The following is a 23,171-nucleotide window of genomic DNA, read 5'->3' as shown; positions in this document are numbered from 1 at the left end:
CCTCTCCTGTATCATCAATTCTCCCCTCTCTTCTGGATCATTCCCATTGGTGTAAAGACACGGTGTAATACAAACAAGCTTTATGAACCCCGTCTAGCTGCAGCTCCAATGATGTGCTGCTTTTTACAACAACAAAACCCTCCAAAAAAGTTACCTGTACTAATATCTCCAATTCCTTTCCTTCAGTCCTTCTTGAATCACTCCAGTTAGGGTTTGGCTCTGCCCCTTGGCCAAATCACCCCTTGAGGTTATCAGGAACCTCCCTATGGCTCGATTTAATAGTTCAGTGCCCTGCCCACACATTACTTGAGCCTTCTCTCAGACAGTCACACCCTCTTCCTAGGTTTATTTTCATCCCTTGACTTCTAAGACATCCCACTCTCATGAATTCCCTCCTATCTCAGTGGCTGTTCCTTCTCAGACTCCTTTGTTGTTTCTTCCTCATCTTTGGGGTCTTTAAACATTGGAGGGTCTTGGGGCTCAGTCTTTGGTCCTCTTCTCTTTTTTTCTCTCCACTCACTCCTTTGGGGATGGCCTCCCAAATCCATCCATCTATCTATCTATCTATCTATCTATCTATCTACTTACCTATCTATCTATCTAGGTTGGACCTCACCCTTGAATTCAGACTCATCTATTCAGCTACCCTCTCAACACTTCCACTTGGAAATCTATTAGGTACCTCAATGCATCCAAAACCAAACTCCCGATCCCCACTCTTCCCCTACCTCCCGCACCTGCTATTCATCTAATCTCAATAAATGGAAACTTCATCTTGGCAGCTTCTCAGCTCAAAAACCTTGCAATCATTTTTGACTCCTCTTTCTCTCCCTCCCAACACCCAATCCATCAGCAAATTCTGTCAGCTCTACCTTTAGAAGAGATGCAGATTCTAACCACGTCTTTCCACCTCCACTGCTACCACCCTCAGAAAAGCCACCATCATCTCTCATGTGAATGATTTTTTTGGTAATCTTTTGCTTAAAAAATTGTTTTATTGAGGTGAAAGCCACACACCATAAAATTAACCATTTTAAAGGGCACAGACCAAAGGCATTTCATACATTCACAACGTGGTGAAAACATCATTTCTATTTAGTTCCAAAACATTTTCATCATCCCCAAAGGAGACCCCACACCCATTGAATGATTCCCCATTCCCCTCCTTTCCACCCCCCCGACTCCAGTGCCTGGCACTGCTAATCTGCTTTCTGTCTCTATGATTTGCCTATTCTGGACATTTCACACAAACGGAATCATACAATATGTGACCTTTTGTGTCTGGCTTCTTTCACTTAACAGTGTTTGAGGGTTCGTCCATGTTGTAGCGTGGATCAGTACTCCATTCCTTTTTATAGCTGAATAATACTCCCTTGTATGGATAGATCACATTTTGTTTATCCTTTCATCTATTGATAGACACTTGGGTTGTTGCCACCTTTTGGTTATCATGAATGGTACTGCTGTGAAGATTCATGGAAAGTATTTGTTTGAACCCGAGTTTTCAGTTCTCTCGGGTATATACCTAGGAGTGAAATTGCTGGGTCATTAGATAACGCTATGTTTAACTTGATGAGGAACTGCCAAAATGTTTTTCCCAGGTTGTACCATTTTATCTCATTGGAATTATTCTAACAGCCTATTCTTAACAGAGTATGACTGCTCAAGACATGAGTAAAATTATGCCCCTGCTGCCCTCCACCGTCAATGGGTCCCTTCTCACTCAGAGCAAAGACCTCACAATGGCTTTTAAGACCCTACACAACTTGGCTTCTGGATCCCTCCCAGACTTCTTCTACCACATTCCCAGTCACTCAATATTGACCTCCTCACTGTTCTTTTTTTTTAAAGACGTTTATTTATTTTTATTTTTTGGCTGCACCGCATGTGGGATCTTAGTTCCCCAACCAGAGATCGAACCCGTGTCCCCTGCAGCGGAAGTGCCAAGTCTTCACCACTGAACCACCAGGGGAGTCCCCTCACTGTTCTTTAAATGCATCAGGCATGCTCCCAACCTCAGGGCCTTTGCACTCACTGTTTCCTTTTCCTGGCATGCTCTACCCCTGGACCACAAGGCTGGCTCCTTCACTTACTTCAGGTCTCTGCTCTAAGCCAGCTTCGCTGAGACACTTCTTTGGCTATCCTGTCCCCTTTACTCTGCTTTATTTTCTTCACAGCACTTATCAGCACCTGACATTTATTTATTTGCATTTTATTGTCTCCCGTTCACTAGAGCATGGGCTTTTTCTGCCTGTTCACTGAGGTACCTACTCTCAGCACATAGTGTCTGGAATATAAAAAAGTGCCTGAAACATAGCAGGTGTTCAGTAAACAGTTGATGAATGAATGAATGCACTGAACTCCATTTACAGATGAAGAAAGCGAAGCTCACAGAAGACATATGGCTTATGGACAGTCCCAAGCTGGTAAGAGGAAGCCTTGAGAGATTATTTTTTTTCCATACGCTTTGGGATTCTAATCCAGGTCTCTCTGATTGCAAAGCCCCCAAATTCTTAATAGGACTCTTTAGTGGACTTTATGTCTGGGCCTCCTAATAACCAAAAATGTTAGTCTTTTAGCAATACTCAATCTATAGGTGGGAAAACTCACACCCAGAGAGGGAGGGGGTCCCCACAGCCAATTGGTGGCAGTGTCAGGACTAGCTATTATGCTTCAGGGCAGGATTTCTGGCATTAGTCTCTGGTACACAGTGGACATTCAATTCAATAGATGCATGATGACAGGTATTCAGAGTGGATTTATAGTAAAGCTCACATAAGCTTCAGGGCCCCTGATTTGCATAGGCCCTTCCACGGCCCTAGCAAGGTGTTCCTATGGGCTGATGTTTTTTTAAAATTCACAAAAGGAAGGTATTTAAAATGCAGCTGGTTAAGACCACTGGTTTTTCCCAGTTCTATGTCCCCCTGTTGCATTTCTCTCTACCACGGGTGGGGCTGGAGTCACCTTGGTTACTGGTGGGATCTAGGTGAGGGGAAGGTGAGTTGAGGATACATTCAGGTTGGGTTTCATGGGATGTTTTGATGTGGTTCATAGACATTTTCAGCTGTACTTACATTACCCAACTAGTTGTCCTGGTGTCTGGAATGGCTTCCAGAATAATCTTATTGTCCAAGGTGCTAACTCACTAGTTACAAGGCCAGTCTGTTGTGGTATGAATGGTCCTCTAGTGGTCTACTCCAGAAGCACCTGCATAATGAAAGGGAGTCAAGAATTAAAAGGACTGAGCTAGAAGCTAGTCTGTGGAAACATTTTCCAAAACATGTAGCTTACATGAGTTAAACTTTATGAAAGTTTTCACAAATTTCCAAAAAACTTAGATGACATCACCAATACTGACTTGTGAAGCTGAACTTTTTCTAAATGATAATGACTAAAAAAAGTTCCATCAAGTATGCTAGAGGAAAGATAATTTACTTTTCTCTTCTCTCTGCAGATCAGGATATTATGAAATAAGTATAAGCAGCCAAAAAAGTAGGAAACATACCACACAGGTGTGTCAGGTAGTAAGTTAATAAAAACACTACCTTATCTTTGGGGATTTTGCAATGTTTGTGGTATTTGTCAGCTCTTTTAAATATGTACCATTTAAAAGTAACAATAACAATATTAAAAGTACAATAACAATTATTTCATATTTAAGTAAATTTTCATGTTCATACCCAGTTTTGTGTTAGTGATTTTGTATTCCTTTTCTTAAAGAACGCTCCCCTCCCCTACTCCCCCATCAAATTCTGTAAGCTGTATTGTCCCTATTGATGACTCATAAGCCAAAATAGGGATAGTTTTCAAGCTGTGTGATCCTGGGCCAGGGGCGGTACCTCTCTGAGCCTGTTTCCTTAGTGGCAAAATGAGGATCATAATAGCCCCTACATTGCATGGTTACTGCTAACTATCACTAAGCCAAGGCCTGCAAACTGCTAAGTGCAGGCTTGGAACGCCCTGAACGATGATAAATCTCAACCAGTCTTTAGGAACGTTTCCGCAGCTTCTGTACCCGCGGCCAAGACCTTCCTCTGCGCAGGCGCGTCGGACAGTCTTCTCCAGCCAGCTCCTCCGCGTGGGCGTGGCCTGCTCTGCCGCAGGGGGTTATGGGCGGAGTCAAAGAGCTACTTCCGGGATTTCCTCCGCTCTTAGAGGAACAACCTTCTTTGTGTGACTGGCAGTAGTTACCGGCCAGTAGTGATTAGAGAGGAGACTGACGACCCGACCCATTTCGGAACCTCTCTTCAGAGTTGGCCAATTGCAAGCGTTGGAGGGCGGGTTCTTCTCTGGGGCGGGCTATAGTGACGGGCGTCTGTTTTGACTAATGGGAACTTGGCTGCGAGTAAGCCAGTACCAATCAGAAGCGAGAAGGCCGGATCCTGGGGCGGGGCTGGAGCTTCGGCAGTTGAACCGCTCGCGAGGAGGGGTGTCCGTGGAGAAGGTGAGAGGCGGCGAGAGTAGTTGGTGCGCGGGCTGGGGTAGCGATCCTGGGGGGAGGGGATGCTCTGGGGGGAGAGTGGGCTGGGCAGGCAGCAGAACTGGCAGTGTGAGAATCGGGAGGGGTTGCCCTTTAACACGGGTAGAGTTGTGAGGCAGAGGGCGGTATGTGAGTCGGGGGGTGTTTTCTGTTTCGCAGGAGGCTCTTTAAAGGGGGAAGTGTGTAAAGTAGGAGACAGGAGATGGTAAAATATAGAAATGTCCTTGTAAGATAGCCTTGCGATTTAATGGGCGGTTCTAAGGCAGAGGGTTATAGAGCATTGTGGGGTGGTGGAAGTCCCTGCCATCAGTTAAAGCTTTGATTTGGGTGGAGGGCAGGTGAAGAACAATATTGAGTGAGAACTCCAAGGATGAGGGTGTGCTTTGACGAGGTGTGAAAGCTTATGATACACGTAGCGTTTACTGAGGGCTTACTATGTGCCAGGCACCTACCAAGTGTTTTATGTGAATTAACTCTTAAACTTCTTAACCCTACCGGTGGCTAAGAGTGTGGGCTCTGGCGTTGGGTTGCCTGAGTGTGAATGCTGGCTTTGCCACTGGCCCTGCCACTGGGTGAGTTGTTTAAGCCTCTGTGCCTCAGCTTCATCATCAGTAGAATGACCTCCTCTCTTCTTAGTATGTACCATTCACCTTGTGGCCTCACCCAGTCTCTTGGCTTCATATGCTCTTTATGTAATGATATTTCCAAGTGTCTATCTCCAGTCGGGATCTCTACTCTGAACTCAAGACTCATATGTCCAATGGCTGGCTCTTCTCTACTTGGAAGTCCAGCTGACATACAGACTTTAAAAACTTGCCCCAAACTAAACTTGGCGTTTTCCCCCTTCAACCTCCAAACCCAGCTGATGGCAGTCCCATCCTTCCAGGTACTCAGGACAGAAATCTTGGAGTTGTCGTTCACTCCTCCCTGTTCTTTCACCCACGTACTGTCTGTCAATCAGCAAATCTCACAGACCTACCTTCAAAACACATCCAGAATCCAACCGTGTCTCACCACCTCCCTTGCTACTGCTCTGGCCTAAGCCATCACCTGTCTTACCTGATCTTTTGCAGTGGGCTCCTCACTGGGTCCCCTGCCTCTGCCCTTGGCCCCATGGTTAAGTTAATACAAAAGTCAGATCATGTTGCTCCCCTGTTCAGACCCTCCCATGGCTCCCATCTCACACAGTAAAAGTCTTTGCCAAGCCTACAAGGCCCCACCTGATCCAGCACCCCCTCCTCCCAGCTCTCAGATCCCACCAATCCCACTTGTTCACTCTGCTTTAGCCACCCTGGCCCCCTTGCTGTCCCTCAAACATAGCAAAGACATCCCCACGTGGGGAGTGTACTTGCTGTCCCTTCTGTCTGCATTGAGTTCCCCCACATGCCTTCGTGGCATCTCCTTCAGGTCTCTGTTCAAATGTCAACTCCACAGACAGGCCCTCGCTGACCACCCAAACTAAAATAGCTCCTGCCACCCTCTGGCCCTTCACCACCTGGCTTTACTTTTCTTCATAAGGTTTACCACTACCTGACATATGTTAGTATTTGTTTATATCCACTGGGCTTCTTAGACGCCCCTCACTAGAGTGTTGGCTCCAAGTGGATCTAGAACTCAGCACCTAGAAATGCACATAGTGCTTAAAAAGGTGTTAGTTGTACTGTTCCACCATTACCACCATTTCTTGGGGGGTCTCCCTGTGATACAGGGCAGGGTTGTTGAGCTGGGAGGGTGTTGGGGTCTAGATGGGATCATAAACTGGACAGATTGTGGTGGCCAAGGGCAGAAGATCTCAGCTCTAGTTTGTGCTGGGGGAGCTTGTAGGAAATGCAGATTCCTGGGCACACCTCCAGAAATTCTGCTTCTGTAGGTTTGGGACCAGGCCCAGGATGCTGCATTGTCATCAAGCTCCCGTGTTGATGCTGAAGGTCTGCGGCCCTCACTTTGAAAAACAGGTCGGTTCAGAGCTTGGGCTGGAACTCTCATCATTCAACTCCTTTTCTGTGGCTGGCCCAGTGCTAGGCCATGTTGGGGACTCTGCAGTGATCGAGGCAGCCCTTTACCCAGCCTGGGAGTCAGGGAGGGCTTCCTGCAGGAGGAGACATTGGAGCTGAGACCTGGAGGATGACAAGGAGTGAGCTGAGAGGAGAAGACCTTGCTTGTATCTCCAGTGCCTTGAACCCCGCCTCCTGGCGTCGACCATTAATTCACAAGCAGCCCCCAATCTGTGCCAGGCCCAGGGTGCTGAAGATACAAGAATGATCAAAATGGCTGTGCCCTCATGAACTTCTGGTCTGGCAACTAATCATCAGCTAGTTGCACAGATGGTAACAGCTGACCAAGTGCCAAGCACTGTTTGAAGCACCTTGTATGTACTGACTAATTCAATCCCCACAATAATCCTATGTGAGGTGGGAACTCTTATTATCCCCGCTTTACTGATGGGGAAAGGCCCAGAGAGGATAAATGCCTTGCCGGGGGTCACATTGTGGGTTAGGATCTGAACCCAGGAGTTCCCAGCCTGCAGCGTGTACCGTGCTTAAGGTGTGAGGCCACATTTGGATTTGTGCTCTGGAAGGGAAAGGAGCAGAGAGTTATGGCAGGAAAAGGAAGGTAGTCAGGGAAAGGCAGCTGAATAAGGAGTAGGGGGATGAATGTGCCAGTCCCTCACTGCAGGATTCGAGGCAAGATGCTTCATCCTCTGTAAAATGGGGGATGGTTACAATACCCACCAGAGAGCAGAATTAAGGGTGAGTCACTGGTTGGTAGGTGTGCATAGTCCTTATCTAAGGCAAAAAGCATTTGAGGGACAGTGGGGGAGGGTGTCTGATATCCCAGGGGGTGGTGATGGGCTGCGGTGGGCACTATGGGGGTCTGGATTGTGGGGTGTCCTAAAGGGCTTTGGGGTCCATACATTCCAGGGGGATAATGTGGAAGGTTTTGATCTAGAGTGCAGGGCTAAGGGGAAGAGGGTTCCATCCAGCCCCAATTCACCCACATGGTGGGGGGGCGGGGCAGTGAGCTGGGGGCTCGGAAGAGTCACTGAGGCCAAGCCACGTGTATGAATGTGAGGTGGGGGGTACGCTGTATTGGAGACTCCAGCTAGGTCATGGCTGGCGGGAATATTTGGTGTGGGGCGTGGTGGTAGCGGATGGTGGGAAAACAACCATCGGGTAGGGGCTGCCAGGGCCAGTGATTTACCCATGTCTGGTGTGGGACATGGTGATGTGGACTTGTTTGGGGGGAGCGCAGCGTGGAGGACTGTCAACTCCGGTCCTGGGGTGAGGGCTGTGAAATCTGAAATATCCGGGGAGCATAATTTGGGAGGAGGAGCCAGGGGCGGTGATGTCACACTGGAAATGGAGGGGGGGTCACCTTAGTGAAAGATGAGAGGGCTGGGGGTTGGAAAACTGAGTGTGTGTGCACGCGCGTGTGCACTGAAGCCATGATGTCATAAGGCCGGAGAAATGGTGTCAGGTGTGTGGACCAGAGTGGGGCGCTGGGGAGTCCACCCGGAGCGCACTAGGTGGAAGTGCTGACGTCGCGGGTTGGCAGGGGCGGGGCCTCAAGGGCACAGCACCCCGGCTGGGTTGCGGAGGTCCCTAAGCTGAGGCGAAGAGGAGCTGGGAGAGACGTGCGACTGGAACAAAACCAGCGACCAGGATGGGCCACTGGTCGGCGGTCACAGACCACTGGTTGGAGTCACAGAGCAAGGATGGAGGATGCAGGTAGAAGGACAGGGTCGGCAGTGGGGGCAGGGTGGGGCATGAAGGAGGAAGGGAGTGACTCGGTGCCTGGAGAATCCCAGAACTGGGGGGGGAGGGGAGGGGGGGTTCAAGGAGGGCTCTCCGAAGGGAAGAGAAGTGGAAAATGGTGGAGGGGAGGTGCAGGGAGTTTACATAGAATTTGAGAGGGAACAGAATCCAGATGAAATATCAGGGTTACAGAATACAGGCTGAAAATGGGGTGCGTGTGGAGTAGAACCTTGGGCAAATATGCAGACAGAATCCAGGCGGAATAGTGTGTGTGTTGGGGGGGACGGGACAAAATTCAAGTAGAATATGGGGGGAACCCCAGTAGAACATGGGGGACTGGGAGAAGGGGAGTGGCCAGAATCTCGAGGCCATCTAGGGAATGAGTGATGGGGAGCTGGGGTCAGGAAGGGAGAGTCGAGCTGGCTGGGGAGTGTGGGATTTATTCTGTCTAGAAGAGAGGATGGAGGGAGGGGAGCGGGCGCAGTTTGTGCAGGTGAGGAGGCAGGTGGGCGTAAGGGGAGAGTTGAATTCGGGCAGAATATTCAGGGGCTTACTATCTGGAGACTGAGGTGGCGGCTGTGTCATCAGGGCAGTGGGATGCAGAAAGGCCCTGTTATCTAGTGAAGGGCTATGAATGGGGGGCTTATGTGGGGGAGTGGGGAAGGAGGAGGGCAGGGCCGGGTTGGCAGCGGGGATGAGGTGGGGCGGGTCCCCTTCTTCCTCTGCCTCCTCGGGAGAGTTGGGTACCAAGAGTGGGGTGGTGAATGGGGCGGTTAGGCTGCGTGGCTCGTCAAGTATTCCGCTGCTGCCTTTGGCGCCGTGGTAACCGGGACAGCGCGACCGCTGATTGGCTTGCGGGGTTTGAGGGGCGGGGTGGGCGGGCGGGGTTTAGGACACCCGGTGGGGCGGGGCCAGCGCTGCCTGGCACCCGCACTGGGGGCCAGGGGGTGAGGGATATGTTGAAACGTGTAGCTGTTTGTTTGCCCGTAGGTCAGGAATTATTAACCTCCGCCCCCGCTTCTGAAACCCCAGAGAATGAAAGTACAGTTATGAGAGTGTGAGTGGGAAAATGTTCTCCAGATTTCATCAGTCCGTCCAAAGCGCCAGAGACCGCCTCCCCCAGATAAAGTTAAGAGCTTGGGTCTAGAGGCAGAGACGTGCCTCTTAGGATGGCTGGGGCTCTGGCCGTTGTCCTTGGGCATTTGAGAAAGGGGATCTGTGGATGAGCCTGGGGGGGTGGTATTCTGGGAGACCCTGAAATTACTTGCAGAGGTTATGGATCTATTCATTTATCTGGGGAGGGTTCAGAGATCTCATTAGATTCTCAAAAGCTTGAGGACTCTAAAAAGATTAAAAATCACTGACCTAGAGGGACTTCCGTGGCAGTCCAGGGGTCAAGACTCGGTGCTTCTCCTGCAGGGGGTGCGGGTTCGATCCCTGGTCGGGGAACTAGGATCCTGCATGCCGTGCAGTGGCACGGTCAAAAAAAAAAAAAAATCACTGCCCTAGAGATTCAGGGCTCAAAATATTAAATTTTCCAACATCAGACTTTAGGAAGGACTAAATTGGGGAAAGTGTGAGGACTAAAGGAGACAGTGGGGAGAGAAGGAGGTCAGGCACTGGAGGAGTCCCCATGATCTGGGTTGGGGGATCCCTGGGTGGCTCTGTCTTTGCAGCACCCGTGGGACTCTGCACAGGGCTCTTTTTCTCACAGAGCCACAGTTTCCCCATCTGTACACTGGGAAGGGAATGGGCTGGCCTTGTCTCTCTAGTCCCTTTCAAGCTCAGAAACGACAACAAAGTAATAATAACAAGAATAGCGATGACTGGGAGTGGGGTTGAAATAGGTGAAGGGCATTAAGAGGTACAAACCTCCAGCTATAAAATAAGCCACATAATATGATCAATAATATTGAAATAACTTTGTATGGGGATAGATGGTTACTAGGTCTGTCGTGGTGATCATTTCATAATGTATGCAGATGTCAAGTCACTGTGTAGTACACCTGAAACTAACATAATGTTGTCCATCAACTATATTTCAATAAAAAAAAAATGATGACGATGCCGATATGTATTGAGTGCTTGCTTGGGTCAGGCATGGCTCAATTTCACCAAGGAGTTTAACATGATTAATTCATTTAATCCTTACACCAATCTAAGGAGATGAACGCTGTTATCCTTCTGTGGGCTTACAAAGGCCTGCAGGAACATCATCTGGCCCGTTACCTCTCTGATCTCCTCACTTTCCCCCTCTCCTTCCCTCACACTGACCTCCTTGGTGTTTTCAGAACAAACTAGGTACATCCTGCCTTGGAATCTTTGCCTGGCTGTTCCCTTTACCTGGATCCTAATCCCCAGATATTCACCTGTCTTCCCCCCATCCCTCCTTCCAGGCCTCTGCTCAGCAGGGAGGGGGTGGCCCTTCCCTGACCACCTGAGCTAAAAGAGCAACCCCTACTCCCTAGCATTCCCTTTCCCCACTAGTTGACATTTTTATGTCTTTAACTGTTGCCACCCTCTCGAGGGTAGGGGCAGAATCTGGTTTCTCATCATATCCCCAGCACCCAGGATGGCTTATGCTTTAACGATAAGGAATCTGGCTCCAAGAGAGGTTAAGTTACTTGCCCATCTAAGTGCACATAGCTGAACTTGGACACGAACCCAAGCAGCCTGGGGCTCCCATTCTGAACCAGTCCCTAGAGTTCATGCTGAGGGTGGAGGCCTACCCTCTCCTCCAGCTCCTCATGGAACTAACAGTGAGTAGTAGTCCTGTTGGCTGAGAGAAAGTATTTATGCTTACAGCGGACTAATGAAGAAGTTCAATTGTTAATTCAATGTAAATGATTTAAGTTTATCATGGATAATCTGTTATCCATGCACTGGCTGTTCTCTCGACTTGGACCACTTTCCTTAGGGATAGCCACTTGGCTCGTTCTCTGACCTTCTTCAGTTCTCTGCCCAAATGTCACCTCCCCAGGGAGGCCTGCCCTTGACCCTCTATTTAAAATCTCTGCCCAGCCTGATCTCAATACTCTGTCTCCCTTTACAGCTTGACTTTTCTCCACAAATGTTTAAATAAATGAATAAATAATAAATATATAATGAGTATAAGAATTAATAAATTAATAATCAATAGTATTAATCTTGATCCTCTTATTGGAAATCATATATTCTATTAACCAGCGTGTATTGGGCATAGTAACGTGCAGGACACAATTCCAAGTGCTTTTATGTGTATTGTCCAATTTAATTCTCATGACAGCTCTATGAGGTAGGTGCCATTACTGTACCCATTTTCCAGATGAGGAAATTGAGGCACAGAGAGGCAAAATCTCTTTCCTAAGGTGGTACATGGTGGAACCAGGATTCTGGCCTTCCAGCTCCTGAGTCTGGGCTCTCAGCCCCTCTGGGTCTCTGTCTCATTCCCCTCTCCAGCGACACTGGCCATGGACCAGCCAGCTGGCCTGCAGGTGGACTACGTCTTCCGGGGTGTGGAGCATGCTGTGCGGGTGATGGTGTCTGGGCAGGTGCTAGAGCTGGAGGTGGAGGACCGGATGACGGCCGACCAGTGGCGGGCCGAGTTCGATGCCAGCTGTGAGTGTGCCTGCCTGGGTGGGCTCACTTGTCCTTCCCTGGGATCAGCTTCTCCCAGAAGACGAGGCTAATCAGGATCCTGTCCACCTGCCTCTTCTACCTGACTAGAAGCTCTCTAAGCTGGGGAGGGGGTGTAGGGCTCATCCCTTGGGCCAGAGGCACTGGTGTTGGGGAAAGGTGGAAAGCTTGGGTGCATTGCCCTTGGGCTGGACAAGTGGTCAGACCTCAGGAAGGACTTTTCTCCCTACCTAGTCATCGAAGATTTGACTCACAAGACAGGGAACTTCAAACAGTTCAACATCTTCTGTAACATGCTGGAGTCGGCCCTCACCCAGGTAGGGGCCAGGGTTGGGGGCTGGGGGAGCTGTCTGTTCCCTGGGTCTCTGGGAGGGTAGATGCCCACCTGATGTATGCAAGACCTTCTACCTTCTCTTTCATTGAAGGAACAGGGCTATCGTTTTCTTTTCTTCTTTCCCAAATGTAAATGGCTTATTCTGATTGTAATTCTAATGATAGTGATTATCATGGAGAAAATTCAAGTCACAGAGAAATGTAAAGAAGAAAGTAAAAGTCACTCCATTCCCAATACTCACTCCTAGTAATATATTGTTAATATATATATATTTTTGGCCGCACTGCGTGGCATGTGGGATCTTAGTTCCCCAACCAGGGTTCAAACCCGCACCCCCTGCATTGAAAGGCGGAGTCTTAACCACTGGACCCCTGGGGAAGTCCCTTTTATTAATATTTTGATGAAAATCACTCCAGCCATTTCTCCATTTCTGTATTCACTTGTGAACGTGTGTGTATTTGCAGATCTATAATTTTATATAGTTGATATATTTCCCAAGGTATTCTGTAGCCTTTTAAAAGATTCAACAATAATTCATAAAAATTTAGTCATGTCAGTGGATATAGATAATCATTCATTTCATTTACTGAGCATCTGTTGTGTGCCAGGCGCTGGAATACAGCAGTAAACAAAAGAGACAAAATTCCTGCCCTCACGAACCTGACAGTCTAGTGGGAGAGACAGACAATTGAAAAAAATATATAATGTCAAACAGTTAAAAATATTAATAGGAAAGAAGGAAGCAGGTTGGAGCTTAGAGTGACATAGATGCTATTTAGACATCATTTAAAAACTGTGAACTACATTATTTCTCTGATTACAGGTAAAATATGCACTCATAAAATTGTGATGATATTAAAGTAATGTGTGACTTAGAAAGTAAGAGTCTAAATTCCGTTTCTATCCCCCACCTCAGACTGTTAACATTTTGGTATCTATAGGCAGTATAGCATAATGGCCAAGATCATGGACTCTGAAATCAGTCATCACTACCATTTACTACTTGGGAGCCGTGGGCCAGTTACTCCATGTCTTAGTTTCCTTATCTGTAATGTGGGGATGATAGTAGTCCCCATTTCATAATGTTACGAAGATTAAATGAATTACATGTAAAAAGCTTAGAATAGTGCCTGGCTCATAATAAGTGCTATACAGGTATTATCTATTTTTATTATTATTACAACTTTTGAGTTTGTCATCCTTGTTAGTGGTTGCTTAGTATGCCAGTGTACCCATGCATCATGATTTATTTAACCCAGTGGTTCTCAAGCTTTTTGGTCCCAGCGTGGATGGACCTAGAGAGTGTCATACAGAGTGAAGTAAATCAGAAAGAGAAAAGCAAATATCATATAATAAGGCATATATGTGGAATCTAGAAAAGTTGTATAGGTGTTCTTATTTGCAAAGCAGAAATAGAGACACAGACGCAGAGAACAAATGTATGGATACCAAGGGGGAAAGGGGTGGGGTAGGAGGAATTGGGAGACTGGGATTGACACATACACATTATTGATACTATGTATAAAATAGACAACTGATGGGGACATACTGTATAGCACAGGGACCTCTACCTAATGCACTGTGGTAACCTAAATGGGAGGGAAGTCCGAAAGGGAGGGGATACCGGTATGTGTATGGCTGATTCATTTTGTTGTGCAGTGGAGGCTAACACAACATTGTAAAGCAAACCATACTCCAATAAAAATTAATTAAAAAAAAAAACTTTTTGGTTTCAGGACCCCTTTATACTCTTAAAAATTACTAAGGACACCAAAGAGCTTTTGTTCATGCAGGTTTTATCTATCAATATTTGTTTGCCGTATTGTAAATTAAAACTGAGAAAAATATAAAGATATTTACAAATTCATTTAAAAATAACAATAACAAACCTGTTACTGACCTACATAACCTTTTTATGAAAAATGTTTTCAAAACCAAAATTATTTAGTAAGAAATATAGTATTGTTGTTTTTTTTAACATTTTTGCAAATCTCTTTAATGTCCGGCTTTAATAGAAAACTGCTAGATTCTCATGTGCTTCTGCAGTCTGTTGTGATATGTCCTGATTGACGTACATGCAGAAAAATATGCCTCAGGAAGATATATAGCTGAAAAAGGGAGTCCTTTAATAGCTTTTTCAGATAATTGTGCATATCCTCTTTTGCCAGCGCATTAAAACTGGACATGTGGTAGTTTCTTAAAGGTTTATCTCAGTGTGGAATCTGAGACCATACCAGTGAACTTTTCCTATTCTGTGACATTAAAATCTATTGGTGTATCTTTACTTTGCAGGGATCTTTTACCCATTTTCTAACATCATGCATTTGTAGCATCATTTGTAACATCATGCATTGGTCATTTGGAAAATATTGGCTCACGGAGTTGTGCAAATCTTCCAGATGTTGACACATTTCATTATACAATATCAGGAAGTCATATTTGTTAATATCCTCACTGATCTGTCCAGGAAAGCCTTTCCACACTGAGAAGCTGTCAAGCACACAGTGGCAGATACAGGTTTTCCAAAATTCTAATTTTCACTTTAAAGTTTGAATTTTATTGTTGGCAACAAATACTGTTAGCTGTATTTTTTTGAAGTGACAGGCTCGCTTTGTTCGTTTTTGAGAAAATGCTTGCCAAACATCAAAGACTGAATAACCGTAGTTTTTGTCTGTCAGTACCTTTTCAAGTAAAAATAGCGTTCCATGAAAAAGTGGCTAATTTAGCTCAAAATTCAATCACACAAGTGCTTTTCCTAGAAAATGTCGTACCTTGATACGCAGCCGAATGTGAACTTTCCATTTTGTCACACACAGTAGTAAAGATCTGTGCACTCAAGGGTCAAGAGTCAAAAAAATTAATTATTTGGGGCTCCCTGGCGGTCCAGTGGTTAAGACTCCGTGCTTCCACCGCCCGGGGTGCAGGTTCGATCCCTGGTCAGGGAACTAAGATCCTGCAAGCTGCGCAGTGCGGCCCCCAAAAAATTAATAATTTTTACAGGTTTATTAAGGACATTCCTAGGTTTCATTTTCTGTTTTTATCTATCTATTTATTTATTTGTGTGTTTCTCCCTCCTTCCCATCCCCCTGCGGAGACTGCGTGGCAGTGGAATATACAACAGTTACTAGTGCATTTGATGCCCCTGGCTTGCTTTCTGCTAATGGGCACCAGCAGTTTTACCCACCATGACTTTTGCACCATCAGTGCAAATGTCAACACAGCAAAAAAGTCAGATGACATCTTAGTATTATTATGCAAGGTGTTTTGACCCCATGGACTCCTCTGAAAGGGTCTTGGGGACCCCCAGGGGTCTGTGGACAGTACTTGGAAGCCACAGCACTAAGCTGTCTCCTATGGCTGAGCATTTAGGTTCTTTTCAGTTTCTCCCTCTGATGATGTCCTGTGGCAGCCCCTCATGGGGTAGGGCCATCTTGATCACCAGCCTCAGTGTGGAAAAGCCCAGCTAGCCCAAAGAATGAATGGGGCGTGGCCCAGGTGTGTGGGTTGTGTGCTCTGGGTATGGCCACATTGGGTCTTTTGGCAGCTCCTCCCATTCTCTCCAACAGAGCAGTGAGTCGGTTACCCTTGACCTGCTGACCTACACAGATCTGGAGTCCCTGCGGAACCGAAAGATGGGGGGCCGCCCAGGCCCCTTGGCCTCGAGATCGGCCCAGCTCAACTCCAAGCGCTACCTGATCCTCATCTACTCTGTGGAGTTTGACAGGTGAGTACAAGTATACCCACCAGGCTGGTAGCTGGTGGTCAGGTGGGAGAGGATGTGGATAGAACTTAGGGACCCCTGGTACCCAGGGCTAGGTGGAGATGTTGCTTAAGCCTAGCCTTTGGAATCTTCAGTGTTGAGGGTTATATCATTTAGTATTGTGTCTGGCTACAAGTATCAGTATAACCATTATCAGTGCCTTAAACAATAGTTTATCACATAACGAGATGTCTAGGTAGATGGCTGCTACTCAACGGTTTTGTTAGGGACTCAGGCTCCTTCTGTTTTTGTTTTTGTTCTTCTTTTCCTCGTCCTTAATGTGTTGGCTTTTTGACTGCATCCTTATCTCTTCATGGTCACAAAATGGCTGCTGGTTCTCCAGGCATTGCATCTATATCAAAGCAGGAGGAAATGGAACAGGGCTGTGCTTGTTAATTGCATCAGCTGTTTTTATCAGGAAACCAAAAGTGTTCCCAGAAGACTCCCAACCAATTTCCTGTAGTATTTGGCCAGAAATGGTCACATGTCCTTTCCTGGGTGGATTCTTGGCCTCTGAGATGCCATGATTCTAATCCTCCTTCTCAGGATTCACTACCCGCTGCCCCTCCCGTACCAGGGCAAACCAGACCCTGTGGTCCTGCGGGGCATCATTCGCTCACTAAAGGAGGAGCTGAGCCGCCTTCGAGGGCTGGATGGCCAGGACACTCGGGACAGCCGGGAAACTGAGATCTGGCATCTGCGGGAGCAGTAAGTCTGGGGGTGGGGGTGGGCGGCTGGGGCTGGGGGGGACACATCCCATCATGCACTGCAGGACCCAATGCTTAGCACTGTTGGAAGGACAGCCATCCCTCATTCCCCAAATACTTATTCTGAGCCCCTCCTCTGTGCCCACCATGTGTTAATGGTGCTGGGGACACAGCAATGACCGAGATAATTCTGGCCCTGTCCTCTCCTGGGGCTCCCAGTCCAGGGCGGGAGACAGATGTGTCTGCAGACATGAAGATTCACCATGGATGGGGCTGAGGAAGTCCAGAGGGAGACCTGACCCTGCCTGGGAAGGGAGGGGTGTTCCAGGCAAAGGGAACAGCATGTGCAAAGACAGGGTGTGAGGCAGGGCTCTATTCAGTGGAATCCACCTTCACCAAGCGCCTCTCTTGTGCTGGCCCCTTCCCTGCCCATGGTGTAGTGCCAGCGCAGGGGGCAGAGAGGCATTGATCACATACCCACCCGAGTATATTGCAAATGGAGATGGGGTTAGGCAGGAAAGGGAGCCTGTGTTATGGGGGGCTGTGACAGGAACCTGATGGGCATGTTTACCGAGTGCCTGCTGTGTGCTGAGGGCTGTGGAGGGGCTGACTGGGACTTGGTCTCCATCTGGTGGGGGCCTCACTCATTGGGGAGGGCTAATACTATTTTTAGTAGTAGTAATAATAATAATACCAGTAGCTATTGTTTATCGAGCATTTAATTGTGTGCCAGGGACTCTGTTCAGTGCTGTATGATTTAACTGATTTAATCCTCCCGAAGTAGGCACTACTATCGTCCCCATTTTATAGAGGAGGAAACTGAGGCCCAGAGAGGTTAGAGAATTTGCCCCAGGTTACACAGTGAAGTAATATGGCCTGGCTAGACCTTGAATCCAGGCAATCAGCCCAAGCCACCTTTGGTTCCTCAGCCACTGTGCACTGCTGGCAGCTGCTAGCCCAGGACTGAGTGCTCAGTGCTGACTGGGAGGACCAGACCTCTCCCCTCCCAGAAGTGCAAGCTCATGGGGCTTGGAGAACCTTGTGAGTCTTCCTGGTGGGTGTGCATGTGTTTCCCAGGATGGCCACAAGGTGGCGTCATCTGCCGTGAGATCCACAACTGGACTGTTGGTTCTTACTTTTCTCTTCCCAGCTTGGAGTTAGGGAGTTTGGGAAGACTCCAAGATTCATTCATTCAATCATCCAACATTTACTGAGTTCCTATGGTGTGCCAGGCACACTGCCTGGCCCTACCGATGTTTACCGAGCCATCACTCAGTGCCAGACACAGTCTAAGCGCTCTTTACAGATTCCTACAACCTTATCAGCAGGTGTTATTATTATCGTCCCACTTCACAGAGATGTGAAGTGAAACTGCCCCAGGTCACACAGCTTGTAAGAAGTGGAATAGAGTTGGATGCCATCAGCCAGGCCACAGAGCCCGAGTTCCTACACAGTGACCAGACAGCTGGAGTGAGGATGCAGACAGAAAACAGATGATCACACTGATCAACGTCAGCTCCACCATCACTGGTGCTGGGAAGGAAACGTACAGAGAGCCAGGAGAGGAGAGAATAGAGGGACATGACAGCCTGGCTGGGAGGGCAGGCAGGCTTCCCCGGGGGGGGGATGTGATGTTTGGAGGATGAGTGGAGTGGTTCCTGCCAGGAGAAGGAGGAGAGAGAGGGTTCAGGAGGAGGGAATTGCGTTTGCAAAGAGCACCATGGGAGAGGGAGGTGGGAGGAGAGGAGGGGAGGGGGGAAGTCAGCTGGAAGGGACCGAATGGGGAAGCTCCTTGGAGAGTGTGGGGGAGCCACAGATTTTAAAAAATGTTTTATTGGGAAAAATTCCAAGCATGCACAGTAGACAGTAGTATAATGCACGTGTACTTGTGCCCCAGCTTCAACGGTTATCTACATTTTGCCCATCTTGTTTGATCTATGCCCTTTCCTCTCTCCTGAGAAGCAAAGCCCAGACACCGAATCTCCTCTGTAAACACTTCAATATGTATCTTTAACATATAAGGACATTTTTGGAAAAAAAACTCATAAGCACTGTTATCACATCCAACAAAATTAACAAAAATTCCTTAATGTCATCTGATACCCAGGGTGTATGTGGTGACACTTCTCTGATCATCTCACGAAAGTCTTTTTGTAATTGGCTTGTGTGAATAAGTATCCAGATATCTCTTTTAATTTATTACAGTACCCCTTCCCCCCCTTTCTCATGCTACTTCTTTGTGGAAGAAGCCTGGTTATTTGTACAGTTTCCCACAGTCTGGATTTTGTTGATTTTTTTTTTTGGCCGCCCAGCTTGCGGGATCTTAGTTTCCAGACCGGGGATAGAACCCGTGTCCCCTGCAGTGGAAGCGCGGAGTCTTAACCACTGGACCGCCAGGGAAGTCCCTGGATTTTGTTGATTTTATCTCCATGGTTCACGTAGTCCCCTGTTCTGTTTATTTCCCGCGAAGTGGTTGTTAAACCTATAGGCTAATCAGATTCAGGTTTCTGGGACAGTGCCTTCCTCGGCGGGGCTGTGTATTTGCTACTGTCAGGTGGTGTTGGGACTGATGGGTTTGGATGTTGAGAGCTGGATCCCTGTCTTATAAAGTTCCTATCAGCTCAGCATCTCTTGATGGCTTTCATTTGCATTTCTCTAATTACCGATCAAGAAATGGTGCGTGCCCACCCCAGTGGAGGAGTGAGGACTATGGCACCATGCCCCTCACCCCGCCCCAGCATTCGCTTTCTACCTCCTCCTCCCAGGGTGTCGCGCTTGGCGGCTGAGAAGCGCGAGCTGGAGGCCCAGCTGGGCAGATCGCGCGAGGAGGCGCTGGCCGGGCGGGCGGCGCGCCAGGAGGTCGAGGCGCTGCGCGGGCTCGTGCGCGGCCTGGAGCTGGAGCTGCGGCAGGAGCGCGGCCTCGGGCACCGCGGGTCCGGCCGCCGAAGCCAGGATTGCCGCCGCCTGGCCAAGGAGGTGAGGGGGCGGGGCGGCCGGCTGGGCGCCGGCGGGTCCCGGACTTTGGCTTCAGTCTGGACCTCTACGCACCTCTTCCCTCCCGGCAGCTAGAGGAGGTGAAGGCATCGGAGCGGAGCCTGCGTGCCCGGCTGAAGACGCTGAACACTGAGCTGGCCATGTACAAGAGGGGGTGAGGGGCGCGGCCAGGGGTGGGTGGGGCCTTGGAGCTGTGGACCCCGCCTGCAGGTGGGCTCCGGGCGTGGTTGGGCAGGGCCTGAGTGACGGGGCGGGGCCCAGGTAGGGTGGAGAGGACAGGTAGAGCCTGAGAGTGGGCGGGAATGGAGGGATGGGTGGGGCCTAATGGACTGTATGGGGCATAGGGAAGGACACACAGTAGTTGAAAACAATGGGCGGGGTCTGTAGAGAGATGGGCAGGCCTGAGGCGGCATTCAGGAGGCTGAACCTGGAGATAGGGACCGAAAAGGGGCGGGGTCTGAGGTCTAGTTGAGCAAAAGGGCGTGGCTAAGCAGGTGAGTATCCGAGTGATGTTTGCTGGCATGTATTGGGGTGGGTGTTGAAAAATTGGGAAGGGTTTCCAGGGGGCTGTGGGAGACCTCTGGGAGAAGGGTCTGGTGAAAGGATGTGTTAGGATGTAGGGAAGTGACAGTTGGGTTTTGGGGGGGCGTGGTTTGTGGGGCTCCGATAGGGATGGACCCTGGGAGAAGGTATCTGTGAGGATCGTGTAAGTACGTGAATGTTTAGGAGTTGATGGGGGATGGGCCTGAAGTTTCGGAGATGGTGCAGTCCGGGAAGAGGCTTGGGATAGGAGTTGTCGCCGGTGGGAAACTGACAGTGGGCTCTGTGCTCCCAGGAGACGGACTACACCGGTGGTGCCGCCTTCGGCCCGGGAAGATCGGGCTTCGACGTCTCGGGAGCGCTCCACGTCGCGTGGCCGTGGCGCTGCCCGCTCCTCATCCCGGGAGAGCGACCGCGGGGGCCGGGGTCAAGGCCGCCCTGCCCGCCCCTCGCCCTCGCCCACAGGTCTGTGATGACCCTGCCCTGCCCGTGGGAGGAGGTGGATGGGACTAAACTGTGGAGGCGTGATCCTATGACTCCAGCCTCCTCTTCTCTCCACACCCCACCCCCACCCGGTCCTAGGTGGTCGCGTGCCCCGTTTCGACCCAACAGCCTTTGTGAAAGCCAAGGAGAAGAAGCAGAGAGCGATCAAGATGAAGTTAGCGCCCATTTTCTCCTCACCTGCCCGTATCCCTGTCCCTTTACCTGACCCTCTGACCATCCATCCCCAACTCCCATCTCCATCACCTGTCATCTGCTCCATCTCTCCCCTTCCCCCTACCTGCTCTGGCTTCCCGCCTGAACTCCATCCCCTCTCCTGATCGCCAGCCTCCCCCATCCCCCCGCCCTGCTTATTTGTCTCTCCCACCCCTACCTGGTCTGTGTCTCCGCATGATTTTTCCCTATTTAGGTGTGACCCACGGGGCGCAGCGACGCCCTTTCCCGAATTAGTTGGGCGCACAGGTGGGCGTCTCCTTTCTCGTTCTCCAGGCAGCAGCAACAGCGAAGCCGATTGGGCAGCGGAGGAAGCGGGGACGGTCCATCCGTCTCCTGGTCTCGCCAGACTCGGCCCCCCGCAGCCGTGACCGGTCGAGGAGACGCGGCTAACCGCTCGCGAAACCGCAGCTCCTCGGGTAACTGGGCTGGAGCGCGCGGGATTGACAGGCGGGCTGGGCGGGGCTGTGGCCAGTGCAAGAGGCTCACACTCTCCTTCTCCCTCTAGTGGACAGTTTCCGCAGCCGCTACTCGTCCGCCAGCTCCTGCAGCGAGTTCGAGGATTTCTCTGAATCCCTCCCTAGAGGGTAAAACTTGGGCTGGGGGAAAGGACCGCCTCCAAACGGGTGTCTGGGGAGACTCGAAACAGTCTTTTGCGGGGAACTTGGGTGATGGAGGCTGGAGCCTTGAAACCATGGAAGAGGGCGAGGTGGCAGGTGCCACAGACCCCTCCCATTGGTCCTTGATTACTCTGTCCTCTCAGCGTTCGTCGCCGGGGGAAGCCGCCCAGCCCCACCACCTGGAGTGGGTCCAATACGGTGAGTGACTTTCCTCAGGCTTTGGAGGAGGCAGGGGCAGCGTTAAACCACCGGAAGCTCGCTGGCCCTTTCTCCCATGATTCCATTCTAGGGGATCAGGTTGTAAAGGCGGCTCCGAAATGCCTCTGGAGGCAGTGTTTTGAGACCTTTGGATCGGAGAGGAGGATGGGGATGAGGTGGGGGCAGGAGACTCTGGTTAGGAGCACCGGCTCTGGCCTCAAATTCCCAGGTCTTGAAACCTGCCTCCCCTTCCTAGAACCTGTGTGACTCACGGTAGTTACTTAGCTTCTGTAGCTCAGTTTCTTTATCAGTTAAGTGGGGATGGTAATAGCATTCACATCTGAGGGTTCTGGTGAAGCTACAAGGAGTTTATTTTGCATATAAGTGCTCAGTAGGTGTCAACCCTTAATTTTTATGAGGTCCTTTGGTTCAGAATTGCCGGTGGGATTTGGGGGGCAGGCATAGAGGGTGCCTGACCCCCTTTCCTGCCACCCCCAGCAGCAGAAGCCTAGCCCCCTGGAACGCGGCCGCCATCAGAGACGCCTGGCCGATTCGGGGGGCTGGATCCCCATCAAAGGTGAGCCTGGGACTCCACATCTCCCCCTCACCTGCCCCAGAGCCCGCTGGGATGCTACTGAGGGCAGGATATTGGGCCCCTCACGGACCCCCACAGCCACGCCTACTCTCACAGAGTACAGCTCGGACCACCAGGCAGCTGACATGGCCGAAATCGACGCCCGCCTGAAGGCCTTGCAGGAATACATGAACAGACTGGACACGCGCTCGTGACCTCGGAGAGAGACTACTGCCCCTCCAATGGATTCGGATGGATTCGGCGTGAGGGGCGGGGCCGGTGTGTGCTGGCCCCGCCCAGGCCCCCCGCTCCTCCTGGTGCTCTTGGGGTCTCAGGTGTGTGAGGCCCTAATCCCTACGTCTCCCGAAGCCATTGCATTCTGGGAGGGAGGGTAAGTGTGTTTTGTAAATAAACATATGTGCCCTTGGGATCCCTCAGCCTATGACTGAAGGGTCGGGGTGGAGTGAGGAGGAATGAAGATCGGGTGGGGAGGGGGTGTAACTGGGACCTGCGTGTATTTCTGGCCATGCCTGTGACTGGGCGGCAGGTTGGAGTACAGGCTCAGAAGAAACTCCCGCACTCTCTAAAGCAATGAGGGGGGGGACCTGAGGGGTGGGAGTGAGCAGCTTGTCGCCAGAGGAGTTCAAGCAGAGATGCTGCCCAGGATGTCTTTGGCGGTGTGGTAGAGAGGAGGTGCCTTGCCGCATGGCTTCCTGCCTGGGAGGTGAGGACCCCTGAGCTTCTGCTGGTGACATCTCAGCTGACTTGGTGCTATTCCTGTGCTCTGACCTAAGGCCTCTGGGTTCTGAGCTGTGATGTGGCTTCCAAGCTGGGATCTCTGGGGTCTTGGTTCAGGGTCGGGGCCTCTGGGTTCTGAGCA

At 49.9% G+C, this 23,171-nt stretch overlaps 1 protein-coding gene across 4 annotated transcripts; it reads left to right on the top strand.

Moving 5' to 3' along the window:
* Nucleotides 1-4,395: 4,395 nt before the first annotated feature.
* Nucleotides 4,396-22,721, top strand: CCDC61 (coiled-coil domain containing 61). 4 transcript variants are annotated; one of them, XM_059904029.1, is made up of 14 exons: nucleotides 4,396-4,444; nucleotides 11,674-11,832; nucleotides 12,085-12,167; nucleotides 15,751-15,908; nucleotides 16,491-16,652; nucleotides 19,417-19,627; nucleotides 19,717-19,799; nucleotides 20,481-20,650; nucleotides 20,768-20,843; nucleotides 21,176-21,318; nucleotides 21,408-21,486; nucleotides 21,663-21,717; nucleotides 22,216-22,294; nucleotides 22,409-22,721. In XM_059904029.1, the coding sequence occupies exons 2-14, from the start codon at nucleotides 11,685-11,687 to the stop codon at nucleotides 22,504-22,506; spliced, it is 1,545 nt and encodes a 514-aa protein (XP_059760012.1). In that variant the 5' UTR covers nucleotides 4,396-4,444; nucleotides 11,674-11,684; the 3' UTR covers nucleotides 22,507-22,721. The 4 variants fall into 4 exon arrangements, with proteins under 4 accessions (XP_059760012.1, XP_059760011.1, XP_059760010.1 ...); XM_059904028.1 differs by lacking the exon at nucleotides 4,396-4,444 and adding an exon at nucleotides 8,003-8,208 and having other exon boundaries at nucleotides 19,717-19,787; XM_059904027.1 differs by lacking the exon at nucleotides 4,396-4,444 and adding an exon at nucleotides 8,003-8,208 and having other exon boundaries at nucleotides 22,219-22,294.
* Nucleotides 22,722-23,171: the final 450 nt, after the last annotated feature.

The sequence above is a fragment of the Balaenoptera ricei genome, chromosome 19 (assembly GCF_028023285.1).
Source record: "Balaenoptera ricei isolate mBalRic1 chromosome 19, mBalRic1.hap2, whole genome shotgun sequence".
Taxonomy (NCBI): domain Eukaryota; kingdom Metazoa; phylum Chordata; class Mammalia; order Artiodactyla; family Balaenopteridae; genus Balaenoptera; species Balaenoptera ricei.
Note: the sequence above shows the minus strand (reverse complement) of the source record. Positions and strands in the feature narration are given on the sequence as shown.